Raw genomic sequence first — 15,262 nt, 5'->3', positions numbered from 1 at the left:
CCCATTTAATTTCCTAGACTCCCTCCCACTCCATAATCTCGAAAAAAAAAAAAATTCCAGCCTCCTTCAGCACTGAAAACCGTGAGAGCCTAGGGTAAAAATAAGGAGGAAAAAAAAAACAAGAAAGAAAACAAGAGAAGCAACTTCGTCTCCTCCGCGCCAAGTCGCCGTATTCTTTCGTTTTTCATTCAAACGAAACAAAGGCATGTCTTTATTTCTTTCAAACCTCAATCAAGTCCTATTCTCATTTATTTAACATTACATGATCACCTTTTATATGCAAAAACCGAAACACACCAAGAAATTTTAAAAAAAAATGTACATGCAGATTTCGGCCCTTCATTGTGCAGTTCACGGGTTGCATTGTTTTGTGGGTTTCAGGTTATGGTTCGACTCCAGGCTCCCAAGGCGACATCTAGACACGTAACAGGATGCATTAGAACCATGTTGGTCCATTCAAACCAGCTCCATGCATGATGAAACCCGAAAATGACAGCAGCTTTCCACCGCTGCCATTTTGTGCTTCGAAATTTCAGTTTTGCTGTCAAGGGGAAAGGATCTGATCTTGGCTGCCCCAGGGGCCTGTAGCCATGGTTAGATCACTTCCCTAGCATGTCTAAGAAGTGACTAAGTCGCCCTTTTGGTGGCTTGGTCCATGGTTAATCGGTTTTTAAATTAAAAGAACAAGAACAGCCCCCTCCCTTTTGGCCCCTTCATTTGACGGCACTTGTGTTTCAATTGTTGGTGGGATGGTGTGGATCTGGTTTGGCCTATGGCCATTAGCCACGGTTCATACCATACCCCAAGATGTCTAGATCGTGCCATGGTCAATGAAATGGCCACTGGAACGACACGAGACAACAAACAAAGCAAAACACCCCTCACGCGCGCAAAGGTGCTCTCGGGTAAACTCCTTGAGTTGTTTCTGGTATGATGCAAATTGTGGCTGGCCTAGGGCCCTTAGCCATGGTTCAAATCATTCCTTGGGATGTTGGTAAGAGTCTCTGGTCGGTAGTTCAAGCCCCAATGGCCGGTAGTCTCGAAAACGACCCAACAAAAGAGAGACGCAGCTGCTATAATTTTCTTGACAGCAAGCATGTCGCGATTCAGAGGCGTCGTTTGAGTATTTGGTTGGCTTTTAGCCTATGGCCTTGGACTGGACAGTGCCTCATCAAGTTAAGAAGGTCACCTTTTTGGCCGTTTGTGATTTGGATCATTTTTGAAGTCGTACGAGAATTTACGGTGCGATGCGCCAAATTGACTCTCGAAAGAGCTTTTCATGTTTTGGCCTCCATTCACCTAGATTTCGACCCTCACCATTTTAGGAGCATAAATTCATAATTTTAAGCGTATTTTAATCATGACTATACGCTGGTTCAGCGTTGGTTCGGGCTGGTTCGGAGTCATGATTAAATACGAAGTCAGTAGGCGTAATTGTCACATTTTTGAAGGTTATTGTATAGTTTGGTCCCATAAATCTATTGCATATTTTTCATGGCATATTTAGGTTGCAGCGAGCCTGGGAGCGATCCAATCCAAGCAGTAAAATGGGTACAGGATATTTAATTCAGTTATTTAATTATATTACGTGCAAAAATACAAATTTTGAGATTTATGCGATATTGCTTGTGGTCACTTTACTATCATGCTTAAGTCCGGTCGCCAGTTACCGGCCCGGTCGCCAGTTACCGGTCAGTTCAGTTGTTTCACCCAGTATACTGTGGCAGTAGTCTGATCAGACATACATTATTAAGTCCGGTCGCCAGTTACCGGCCCGGTCGCCAGTTACCGGTCAGTTCAGTTCAGTTCAGTTCAGGGACCACTTGCATAGACCATAATCTCACCGGAAATTATATACAGCTATTTCAGTACAGGGCTCCAAGGAGCAAACATTTTTACTATGATTTTCAGTTCAGCTATGCACGTATTATAATTGCTCAGGACAAGTTATTTTCAGTATGTTTCATGACATGATATTTTATCCCATGCAAATCTTACTATATTACTTACTCGTTATTTACGATATGTGCATGTTGAGTCTTTAGACTCACTAGACTTGATTGTTGTAGGTACTGATGATATCGGGATCGAGGGCGGGGACCAATGAGCCAGCTCAAGTCGGCAGTAGTAGGACCCGAGGACCTCAGTTCAGCATTTATTATTATTTGATTGCTAAGTCATTTTTATATATTGGTGGATAAATTTTTAACTGTTGTTTCGAAAAATGTTAATTTCTTCCGCTGCCACTTTGAACATCAAACTTTATTTATCAGTTCAATTATGAGGCAATTTTATTTATTTAAAAAGAAAATTTTTAATTTTTCCGCAAATTCTTCAAGTAAGGATTTCTAGGCCTCTACACTTTATCTATGCTAATTACATGGTTATACATGGGCCGCGAATGCAAGGGTTTGAACGTTTGGACAATTTTCCTGTGAGTGGTTTCTTTATCTCGCTTGTCGTTAGTCCGTCTAGTACCTTCCGGTTGAAGTCTGCCCCAAGGGTTTGAACGTTTGGATTATTTTTCGAATATCGAAGACAGTAAACGTTGAATGTCATTATTGAAAAGTTCAAAAACTACTAATAAGTTAGGGTTATTTATTATTTGTTTTTTGTTACTGCTATAAGGACTGTCGTGTTTTATCAAATAGTAAGAGATAAGTTAAATATTGCATGTACATAATATTTAATAAATCCGTAAATTTTTGTTATGCAAATGAATAAATGATTTCATATATATAAAATTGAAAAATTGATATACATAATATTATTTGATTGCGGGGGTTTCAAAATATCAGTAGTCCTCTTGGGAATATTTAATACATGAAAATAGCCTTTTAAAAACCTAATAAAGGTTATTAATGATTTTAGTTGAGTGACTCATTTCTCTAGTTATTTGCCATTAGTACGTACTGTCTAAGGTCGATGACTACCTAACTTGTTCATTGGAACTTGCAAGTCTGGAGGCATTTCATATTTTATTCTGCATAATATTCAAACCAAAATATATTTTTGTGCAAATTTATAAAAAAATAGTGCAATTTCTATTCAAATACAATATCTATCTCAGCCTATTTACTTGAAATTTTACAACAAAAAAATTATTCTCAGAGTATTTTTTATTTTTCTTTTATATTATTTCTTATCATTTATTTAATATATATTTTAAATTTATTTATATAATTATATTAATATTTATATGATATAAAAAATGTTATATTATTAATAAATATAATTGTAATAATATTTAAAATTTTGATTTAATTATTTCATTAAATAAATATTTTAAAATTATTTAAAAATTCATATAAATTACATATTATAAATTATGTTAGTTTATTATTTATTAAGTTAAATTATTCATTATTCATTTCTAATTCTTAAAACTAAGTAAGAACAAGAATAAAATAAAGAATTAGACATAAATTTATAAATTTAATAATATAACTATAGTTAAATTTGTGTGTNTATATTATATTATTATATACTAAATTAAATTATTTATTGATTATTTTTAATAATTAAATACTAAATAATGCACAAAATTTGGTGCAAAGTGAGGAATGTTATTTCCCCGTTGGAGAATAAAACCATGCACCAAAATAGCCCAGGGTTGGAGATGTCCTATTAGATTTAAATTAAATTAAATATAAGGATACTATTGAGCAATTTTTTTTTTTTTTTTTGCTAAATGTGTAAAAATATTACATTGGAGAATGTAATGTATCTAGGTTTTATTTTTCGAAAAATATATTTACTTATCTACACTATCTTATCGATCAATAATATTATACATATGCGCAACGTGTGCCATCTCATTAGTTTTTATAGGATGACAACTAGAAATATAGAATTTGTTGGGTTATTGAAATTAAGAAAATATTTTTTGGATTGGTCTGTTATCTGATTTGGATCAAAGGGATTAATTGGAGAACCTATGTATGAAATAACATCAATATTGAAATATGTTTGAAATATAGTTATTCGTTAATTTTATAAATTGAAAGAAGACGAATTTAATTTTCTATATATATATATATATAGAAAACATTTAAACAATCAAAATGGATATGAAATTTTTAAATAAGAAATGCCTCAAACCAGAGGCGGATGATGAACTATGCTCAAGCCAGCAGCAACCACCAAAATGGATAAATGATTCAACACAAGCCCATTTGAAGCCAGATCACCAGGCAAATACGTAAAATAACTAACAGATTGAGAGAAAAAGACTTCATTTTTTTGAATCAATATTTCTGTAATTCTCAACCGAATTCGCTATGCTGAACGGGAAGCAGTGATTTACAAACAAAATAAGACAATTAAATGATTCATTCGTGGGAGAAACAGTACAGAAATTTACGAGGAACTTAAAACACTCGCAGAAAATGGTGCTGGATTGACTTTTGGAGGATTCTCCAACACCATGTCCACAATCATTTCCGCTGTCCCCAAAGCCTGTAAGAGTCAAAGCAATTTTCCCTGTGAGACTACCACTATGTGTACAACTACTCGTAAAACGGCAATTGATCAATCAAGTGTAAAGAAAGTCTGGGATAATCGAATCTTGCGATGCAAGAAACATTGGAGTACGAACAGGATAGTTACCAATGAGAGTCCTTCTCCTTCATGTCCAGCAGCAATAAACAAGTTAGACAATCCAGGCACAGGTCCAAGCACCGGCTTTCCACCAGGCACTGGTACAATAAACAATAACAGGGTAGATCACTTGGAAATAACTTAAAATACTGACATATATGAGGTAATAATGAAAAGTTTTGTTCATCGAATACTTACTATAAGGTCTCAGTCCAACTCTTACTTCTCGGCTTTTACTCAAATCTCTAAGTGACATTTTTGTTAATGTGGGAAAGAATTCTCTTGCCCTTTCCCATATCCGATCAATAATAGATTCATCAACTTCTGTGCTGAATCCGACAAGCTGACGGCTGCTTCCTACAAGAACAGAGCAGATTAAGGAAAGCATAAGTAAGCAACTCCAGTTATTTCTTCGCAGCCAGACCAGACAGCGAATGGAGCACTACACAAATCCTTTTAGTGAGTTGTCGCAGTTAGTTCCATAAAGTGCAACTCATATGAGTTTGATGATGGCTGAAGGACGAAGGGGGTAAAAGAAAACTTAAAAGTTTCAGAACTACCAAGAACAAGCCTTCCTGACATGTCCATGGTGGCTGTCATTGAAATAGAGGAAGTGTTTGCATCATATCCGATCTCTGATTCTGATTTTGCAGATCTTATGGTTGCCGATTCATGATTGCCATACCCCACCTCCATTAGCCCATGATTCAGATTTAAGGACTTGAAATTCTCGAGAACGAGCAGATGACCCTGTCGCGTGAATCACAAAGCATCGAGCAGTTTCGTTTATTCCCATAAAAATAATTTAATCTGGATATTAATACAATATACCTTCTCAATTCCATGTCAGGGTAATTAGACTTTGAAAAAAAGCAAATAATAGGAAGCAAGATAGAGGTTCCAGGACGACATACTGTATTCTGTATATACTGAAACTTCAAGTATCTGAGTAAAACATGACTGGAACATGACAAAGCAAATTAAACATTAAACTTACACACGAAGTCTCACCTTCCGAGGCTTTACTGGGAAATTCATTAAAATTTCTGAATTCTTCAAAACCTCGTGTATCAAAGAACCAGTCCAACAGCCTGTTGCCATGACGACAGCTTTTTTACTGAACAGAGTATTCTTGGAAGTCTGAACTGCTTCAATCTCTCCACTACTCTGGGACCTAAATTTAATTATAATAGAATTCTTATGGTGTCTCGCACTAGTCTATGCATACCCGTCACACATACTCAAAGAATTTCCTAAAATGCGTTGTTAATCTAGTCAAGATCGAAAACAAAAGTATACATGATAGCTTGAATAGATAACTGCCAGACCTCAGAAAACTGGTCACCGGCTCGTAATAAAACTCAGCATATCTTCCATGTGCAGCATAATATCTGTTACCCTATCAAATGAATCTATAAGCATTATATGAATGAAGCACAAATTTTTTTAGAGTATGACTTGAGATGCCATAGTCGCTTAAAGGAGGACAAATGAATTGCAACCTTCTCAATAAAAGCAACGGCATGCCGAGCATCTAGTTGGCAGTCATCTGGCATAAAAGCTGCACCACATTCCTCTCCAAGATCAAGAGCAGGTTCCTCTGTCTGTAAATCATCGCTAGACAAGAACTCGGCCCCCAAGCCAGCATCCTTTAGCTTCTCCACCTTCCTCCTCAACACAGAACAGTCCTCTGCAGTTCTACCAACTAGCAAGCTTCCTTTAAACAAAAAGTAATCAATAATTTTAATAACACCTCAAAAGTACTTAAACTTTGTACGAAAGTTATGAGGTGCCTAGAAATTACAAAGAGAAGAATCATCCACAAGTAGAAAAACTTGAACATTTGTAACCACGACTATCTCATCAAGTATATTGCATGACATGTATTACCAAACAGGTATTCCTTTGGAGGAAAACATATCGTAGGATAATCACATATTATCATCACGGAGAAATTCATTCTTCTGTGAACGCATTCAACGTTTTTAACAGTCTAGCTACATGTAATGTAAAGATACTGGATTAATCTCCATAAAAAAACTATGCAACAAACAGAGGAAATATTTTATGCGTAAAAAAAACACAGAAAAAGTTAGATGCACAACTCCAACAATAGGGCATAGAATTCAATATAAGCAATAACGAGCTAGTAAAATAAAATGTTAATAAAATTACAGAGGCATATCTATTCTATGTAACCGGATTCGCATATAAAAAAATATTCATGCAATGACAGAATAAAAAAAAACTCCCAGAAACTCATCATTTAGTACTACCTGTCTTCTTCCATCCAAGTTCCTGTAAAGGATCCATGCCCTGACTTTGAATACTCACAGCTAGAGCTTCCCACAGTTGGTGGCTTCTAATTGCTAGCTCCCATTTCTCACTCCCAGGTATCTTGTGAACCCTCCAAATGTAACCCTGCCCTAAAAATGAGACCAAGTTCAAATACTAAACCTAATCACAATGCAAGAGACCAAGTTCACATACAAGCATAAGGCCGATAGAAGTATTGAACGATTTAAAGCACGATTAGTAGCAAAATGATATACCCAAGCATATGAGATTAATTATCAAGAAAGCTTTGCACTTGTAGCCTTGCTCAATACGGTCTGTGTACTTCTATCCATCGCTGCAAATTTGGACTGGCCCCTATGTCAGCTCAATGTTAAAATGCCTCGTGAATGGAGATCTGGAACAAGCAGTCTGCATGGAGATACCTCCGAGATTTGTTTCAAACCCCACTGTCAACAAAGTATGTAGGTTGAAGAAATCACTCTATGGTCTAAGCAATCTCCTCGAGTCTGATTTCATAGGTTCGGCAAAGTTTTGGAAGGAGACGGATACATGCAGTGCCAATCAGCCCACAATGTTTGTCAAACACTCCAATGAAGATAGGATCTTTCTCATAATCATATATGTTGACGATATTGTTATCACTGGGAACCATGAGGAGGAAATCACTCATATAAAATAGTTGCTCTTAAAAAAATTCGAGATGAAGAACTTAGGGCCTTTGAAATATTTTCTGGGAATGAAAATGGCCAGATCTAGGCAAAGAATTCTGTTTTCACAAAGAAAATATGTGTTGGATCTCTTGAAAGAAACAAGGATATCGGGGTGCAAGCCTGTCGATACATCTACGGACCCAAATATAAAAATTGGAATTAAGGAAGAGAGTCCACCAGTTGCCATAGGAAGATATCAGAGATTAGTAGGCAAGCTGATATATCATTCCCACACAAGACCCGACATTGAATTTTTGTAGAGGTCATAAGCCAATTCATGAACAATCCAACAGAGGAAAAGATGGAGGTTGTTTTCCGAGTATTGAAATACCTAAAAGGGTCTCATTGAAAAAGATTATGTTTATGCAAAACTACCACTAGAAATATACAATTATATAATGATGCTAACTGGACAGGTGCTCCAACTGACAGATGATCCCCATCTAGGTATTGCTTGTTTGTATGGGTTCACCTAGTAACATGACGTAGCAAGAAGCAAACTGCTGTGACAAGAACTAGTGCAGAAGCGTAATTTCGAATTTTGGCTAATGGGATTTGCGAAGGCATATGGCTTCAAAGATTGCTAACTGAATTGAGATTGGAAGGTCATCAAACAGTGGAACTAAAGTGTGACAATCAAGTTGCAATAAGTATTGTCAAGAATCCAGTATATCATGATCGAACCAAACATGTTGAGGTAGATCGTCATGTCATAAGTGAAAAGATTGAGAAGTGGACCTTGAAACTCAGCTACGTTCCTAGCCAGTCAGAAGATGCAGACATCCTAACAAATGCCCTGTTCCGACCTACATTTGAAGACTTGATGTCCAAGTTGGGCATTATATATACCACCCAACTTCAGGGTAAGTGCTGAATATCCGAAAATAGGATAATGGTAGGCATTTAAATTGTTAGATAACTTTCATCACTGGTTTTAATTTTAAAACTTTGGATATATTAGATTAGGTTGTCATGTCTTGATTTGTATATTTAGATGCTGCTGTACTCGTCGATGAATAACAGAAATGAGATTTCATCTTCTTCAGAATATTATCGTATAATAAACTTCAATTATACATAACAACTTTGAAGCAGATTTTAGTATATCAAGGCTTAAATCCACCAAGTAGTTAAATAAACGTTAGATTAAAAAAAAAACACTTTTCAGAATATATTATATCATAAATGATGACATCAACAAACAAATAGAATTTCAAAAAAAAATATACCTGAATTTTTATATAAAATAAGCAAATATCAAACAATCAACGTAAAGTTACCTGCACCGGTGGCACCGGCACATGGAACCGCCGCGTCGACTAGGGCCACAGAGAGATTTGAGTGGAGGAGGAAATGGCGGGCGATGGTCAGCCCGATTATACCCGCTCCAACGACGACTACGTCGAACGCGAGTGAGCTTGAGTCCGGGACCCGAAACGACCCGGTTGCTCCCGCCGGCATGGGCCGACTCATATGTGTCGTTCTGCTGCCGATGCAAATCGAAGCTGAAGATGAGAAGGGGAGATTCGGGTCAATGAAATGATTGTGAACTGTTCCTATTTTGGCGCTTAGGGCGTAAGAAAGTAGGGAGAAACGCGGCGGGGCGACGCCGTTAAGGTTGAGGTTCATGCTGAGAGCTGAGGCCGCCATTGGTGGGCAGGTGTTGACTGGAGAGTGAAGAAGTCGATGGAATCTGAAAGTCAAACCAACCAAATTTAGGGAAATTTTGGGAAGGGGGAGGACTTCGGGACTTATTAAAAAAAAATCTAAATGTCAATTTACATAAATGTTTTTTTATTTTTAAGTATTAATACGTTTAAAATTGATTAAGCGAACCTTCACTTCACTTTTTGGATTCCCCCTTCTACCGTAAACTTAATTCCCCGTCGACACAGAAATCTTCTCAATCGACGCAACCCTTCTTCAACAATCGAATCTTGATTTTTGTTACGCATTCGAGAAATGGCTAACGAAAATATGGTATGTTCACTTTTATTTGGTTATTTGATTCTACATGCGTCGTGTTGAGGAAGAAAGGGTCGAACCACTGCGTGCGTGTGTTGAGGAAGAAAGTGGCTTGGTCGACCAAGCGTGGGTCGACCCACGCTACTCAATGTTTTTAAGTCGACTGAATAACATCCACACAAATTGTATTATTCTAATATATTTGTATCTGAAACAGGTATATTTGCCGAGAAAACTAAGCATGGATGCAATTTTTTGCTGCAAGTAGACACTCGAATCAAGATATAAAAAGATTGCCGAGAAGATTTATCACAACCTCAACAACGACGAGAGAGCCCTTTTTTTCGAGCAGTCTCCTTTTGGTAATTTGGTTATGTATCATAGAGATTTTAATATTTCTAGTCAAATTATGTGGTATTTGATGAGTAATCAGACAGTTGACACGGGTAGTGATGAGTTTTGGATGGTGGTGCGCAAGAGGCCAGTTAGATTTTCTTTGTTAGAGTATTGTTTAATAACTGGCCTCGATTGTGCTACAGAGCCTGTAGATGTATCAAAGGGAGGTGTCTTTGGCTCCAGACACTTTGCCGGTAAGTCTGAGATAGTTTTGAGTGATTTGGAGGCAAAGAAGAATGTCCAAGTGCAAAATGAGACTGATGTAGACGTGGAGAACTTAAAGATGGCTAATCTTTATTTCTGTTGTTTTGTGTTCGGTGAAGGGACTAGGAAAAAAACGAATAAGATCAACCCTAAATACCTGAGGCTTATAGAAGATTTGGATAGGTTTAACAACTATCCGTGGGGTAAAGTAGCCTTTCGTGATGTGGTCCGATGTTTGAAGAAGGACCTTTAGGGCGATATAATTACCTCACCGAGGCACATGGTCGGAAAGAAGTTGATGGCAGATTCCTTGTCGGTGGTTTTGTGTTGTCTCTGCAGGTATATTATTTTTTGAATGTTAAAATTAGATTTGTTATCTTTATTTTTACTAATAACATTGTTTGAAATTTATGTTACAGATCTTCGCTTATGAATATTATCCGAGCGTGGCACAAAAGTTTGCAAAGAGAAGAGATGTGGACGGTTTGATGTTGCCCAGGATGTTTCAGTGGGTGACTAACACGTGGCCATCAAACCATGCCCCATCTACGGTTGATGTCACTGCAGCCTTTGGTGACTGTGTTATAGATGTAAGTAATATGAATTGATTTGATATAATAACTGTGGACTTAATTTTTAATTAATCTGATACGTTATTAATTAAATGTAAGATTGTCTTGGATGTTTGACTCCTACTCCTGAGGAGCTCGTTTCACCGTATTATACGACCGGGATTTTTGTTGATTCTGCGCTCGATGCGGTCACCACTCGGGTACTCGAGCTCTAGAGGCAGGGTCAGACAGTCATATGTAGCGAGCACCATCTAGAGTCTCCCTCAGTCCAGCACACGCCTTCTGCACATTCATCTCCGGATGTTTCCGGCACCCGTTCTGGTGATGTCAGTAGATCCAGCTCTAGCACCAGTGCTCCCATGTGTACGGGTCCTAGAGTCCACTTTGGATTCAATCCTTCCCACCGCCCATCTCCCTTGGAGCATCTTTTCGAGAGGCGGTTGACAGAATTGGAGGATACCGTTACGTCTATGCGTCTTCAGATGACAACAGGATTTATTAAGACCAGGGCGTGTATCAGGAATATAAATCTGGCTATCGATGACTTGAAATCGACTATGAATCTTGGTCTCGATGAGTTGAGATCGAGTTTGACTGAACAGATTAGAGCTGGTTTTGCTGAGATGAGGTCTCACATGCCAGTGCATCATGAGAGAGATTATATCATAGTCTATAGTAGAGGGCAGAAGAAGAAATCATCCGAGACATATTTTGATGAGTTAATTTTATTAATAATATTTATGTTTACGTAATAGATTGATTTATTAGAATTGTCATTCTAATATTAATTTGTTTGATGTATGTTGTTAGGCATGGATGATAATCTGGCTAGAGAAATTGGCAGTAGTAGCCAAGCACTGCAACAACCGAGATTTGAGCCTAGGCTTCCAGTCATAACAAAGGAATCCTCCGAAGGCGAGCATATTACTCAATGCACTTTTTTGATTATATATTTTTGTATAGTATATTACTCAACAAACTTTTTGTTTTAGATATCCAGGTAACTTCTGATGCGGCTATGGCAGTTGGCAAGGCGAGCACGTCGAGAGGTTAGTTCACGACATTTTATCTTTTCCTATTTGCATTAAAGTTGTTATAATTATCAATTTACGCAGCTAACCGTCTGTTTTAGGCAGTTATAGATGACGGTATGAGGCCACTTGCGGAGAGCGTGACTTTGAAGGTAAACATCTCGATGGCGCAAGTTAGGGCTTCGATGCTCGTGCGTTCACCGAGTAAGATTAAAGGCTTTTACAACGAATATGGGAAGACGTTCTACGGGCCCATGGCGATCGCGAACTCGAGTGTCACTGTCTCTGTAAGCATTTACAACTCCTGTGTATCAGCATTCATACTTATCTTTAAACTTTGAAAACCAATTCTTCTGTCGAATGCAGCACATGGACGAAGCTCTTCGGGGATTGCTTGAGATGCATATCCGATGTCCTGAAGTGATGTCCCTAGATGTGTCGTTGATGGATAGGCATTTCTACACTTCGATGTCGGTATTGGCTGAAGATCAAGACAAATTTGTCAACGCAAATCTGGTGGGGATAGTGAAAGGTATTGATCCAGAATGGCCCTGCCACTCGTGGGAAAAGGCACGAAGAATTCTCATATCTGTCCATAGAGATGGGCACTGGTTTTTGTTAAAACGCGTGATAGGGGTGAATAAGTGCAGTATTTTTGACTTGCAGCGGAGGCACGACCCCAACGTCAAAGCTTTGAATGAGGACATAGAGCCTATACTTATAAACGTTGCTCGTCTGCTATCCATTGTTGGGAACAACCCACACTCTGAGATGGCATGACATATAAAGCTACACGATGAATTCAGAGCGAAGATTAATCAGTATGTTGTCATATTTCTATTTAAAATATAATAAATTCATTATTCTTTTTATTATTATTACAGTAAATAATAACTTCTCTTTTTTTTTTTTTGTTTTTTCACAATGAAGATTCAGGAGCATTTGTGTTAGCTGTTGCTAGATACTCTATGTCAAGGAAGAGTGCGCAAGTAGTACTAACTTTAGATGATAGAATAGTATCTGAGTTTAGATTTTTTTTAACTTGTAATATGTTTGCTAATGATTGGACATCGCTATGATGTATTGGACAGTTTTATGTAATTATTGGACATTGTTTTTTTTTTCTATTGTTGGTTTGGGTCGACTTTACTTGCTTTTTGGGTCGACCATGTTGATTGTGGGTCGATATGCCTAACTTTGGGTCGACTCTGTTGATTTTTGGTCGACCATAGTGATTTTTGGGTCGAGCAAAAAGACCACTGTGCTTTTGAGTCGACCCTTGTTAATATTTGGGTGGACCATGGTGCTTTTGGGTTGACCCATGTTCATATCTGATCGACCCATATCTGGGTCGACCCCTCTTCATATCTGGGTCGATCAGAGTTGCTTTGAGGTTTAGGGTTTCAAGGTTTAAAAAGTTTAAGAAATATGAATAGTAATTTCACATTTATGTTATATGTTTTAATATATGAATCACATAATCACAATTACGTTATATTTTTTATAATATGAATCGTAATTGCACAATTATGTTATATTTTAAAAATATATGAATCACAGAATCACAATTACGTTACATTTTAAAAAATATGAATCGTAATTTCACAATTATGTTACATTTTAAAAACATATGAATCGTAATTTCATATTTATGTTACATGTTTTAATCGTAATTTCACAATTATGTTACATTTTAACATATAAATCACATAATCACAATTATGTTACATTTTAAAAAATACAAATTATAATTTCACAATTATATTACATTTTTAAAAATATGCATCGTAATTTCACAATTATGTTATATGTTATAACATATGAATCACAGAATCAAAATAAAGTTACATTTTTTAAAATATGAATCGTAATTTCACAATGATGTTATATTTCAAAAACTTATGAATCACAGAATCACAATTACGTTACATTTTAAAAAATATGAATCGTAATTTCACAATTATGTTACATTTTAAAAACATATGAATTGTAATTTCACATTTATATTATATGTTTTAATATATGAATAACAAAATCATAATTATGTTACATTTTAAAAAATACGAATCGTAATTTCACAATTATATTACATTTTAAAAAATATGCATCGTAATTTCACAATTATGTTATATGTTATAACATATTAATAACAGAATCAAAATAACGTTACATTTTTGAAAATATAAATCGTAATTTCACAATTATGTTATATTTTAAAAACTTATGAATCACAGAATCACAATTACGTTACATTTTTAAAAATATGAATCGTAATTTCACAATTATGTTACATCTTTTCGACAATTAAGAATCTCAATTTCACAATAAAAAAAAATTTGGATCGACCAAAGGCTGGAACTCTGGGTCGACCCTTGCTTGCTTTTGGGTCGAGGGTCGACCCAAAGGCTAGAACTTTTGGTCGACCCACAAGCTTGCAAGGGTCGACCCAAAGCTCAAGCCTTTTGGTCGACCCTCATGCAAATGGTCGACACAAAGTCCCACCTTTGGGTCGACCCAGAAGTAACAAGTCGACCCAAACTTCCAGCCTTTGGGTTGACCCTTTGCTTTTCGATCGACCCAAACTTCCAGCCTTCTATCTTTTGCTGAATTCACCGATTGAAGGAATTATGTTTTGTTTTCTGCTGCCAACTCTCTTCTCTAACAAAGGAGGCAACACCAATGGAAAATTAATGTTGCATGGCCATTCATTTTCTTCCGGAACAGGATACACAGTCTCTGAGTAAGCCACACACCATGACATTGTAGAATAGTACTCTGAACACATATCATATATATCAATCTTGGCTAACCAACTGGCTGTAATGGTATGAGCACATGGGATTCTATCAATATCAAAAACTCAATATGTGCATCTTTTTTATTACAGGTCCACTACGTTCGAATGTCCACGGCTCCTAACATCAAACTCCAGACGTCCTAATTCAAAAACTTGCATTCCCTGGGCATCAGTGAACTTGCTACGAAGAATCCCATCGATGTAGGGGTCAAATTAGTGTTACTTGCAACTGATGTGTGGCGATATCGGGCAAACCAAGATGAGGTCAGTTTCTGCAAAGAATCTAAGAGTGCAATAATTGGCAGCTTCCTCTCTTCAAGTAGTCTAGCATTGATCGACTCAACCCCGTTTGTCGTCATAATATTGTAACGGGTCTTTGGACAATATGCTCGACTCCATCTATCAAGTGAATCTCTCTCGTCCAAAAATTGCGCTGCCTCAGGATATCTATTCCTAAAATCATTGTATGCAATATCAAACTCGAAAGGCTTATAAATTTTTGCAATGTGCAAAAACATTTCGGTTGCACCCTTCTTTTTGCATCTAGTTTTCATGTTTGGGGATAAATGCCACGTACAATGACCATGATGCGCATTTCTATAGACAGTAGAAACCACATTAATGATTCCCTGATGCCTGTCAGAAATTATAACCAGTTCATCCTCATCTGGTACTACTTCTAACAACTTC

At 36.9% G+C, this 15,262-nt stretch overlaps 2 protein-coding genes across 2 annotated transcripts; one reads left to right on the top strand and one right to left on the bottom strand.

Moving 5' to 3' along the window:
• Positions 1-4,203: 4,203 nt before the first annotated feature.
• Positions 4,204-9,330, bottom strand: LOC140981512 (uncharacterized). The gene is made up of 9 exons (XM_073447933.1): positions 8,888-9,330; positions 6,876-7,025; positions 6,102-6,316; positions 5,928-5,998; positions 5,611-5,773; positions 5,160-5,349; positions 4,798-4,956; positions 4,609-4,697; positions 4,204-4,458 (listed from the first exon to the last, which is right to left on the bottom strand). Exons 1-9 carry the CDS (start codon positions 9,255-9,257, stop codon positions 4,360-4,362), a joined length of 1,506 nt encoding a protein of 501 aa, XP_073304034.1. The 5' UTR covers positions 9,258-9,330; the 3' UTR covers positions 4,204-4,359.
• A 1,020-nt stretch (positions 9,331-10,350) lies between these two features.
• Positions 10,351-12,587, top strand: LOC140981526 (uncharacterized). The gene is made up of 5 exons (XM_073447950.1): positions 10,351-10,511; positions 10,592-10,762; positions 10,844-11,793; positions 11,881-12,062; positions 12,142-12,587. Exons 3-5 carry the CDS (start codon positions 11,676-11,678, stop codon positions 12,553-12,555), a joined length of 714 nt encoding a protein of 237 aa, XP_073304051.1. The 5' UTR covers positions 10,351-10,511; positions 10,592-10,762; positions 10,844-11,675; the 3' UTR covers positions 12,556-12,587.
• Positions 12,588-15,262: the final 2,675 nt, after the last annotated feature.

Source organism: Primulina huaijiensis, chromosome 7 (assembly GCF_012295235.1).
Source record: "Primulina huaijiensis isolate GDHJ02 chromosome 7, ASM1229523v2, whole genome shotgun sequence".
Taxonomy (NCBI): domain Eukaryota; kingdom Viridiplantae; phylum Streptophyta; class Magnoliopsida; order Lamiales; family Gesneriaceae; genus Primulina; species Primulina huaijiensis.
The sequence above is the reverse complement of the archived record's forward strand: the minus strand, read 5'-3'. Positions and strand labels throughout refer to the sequence as shown.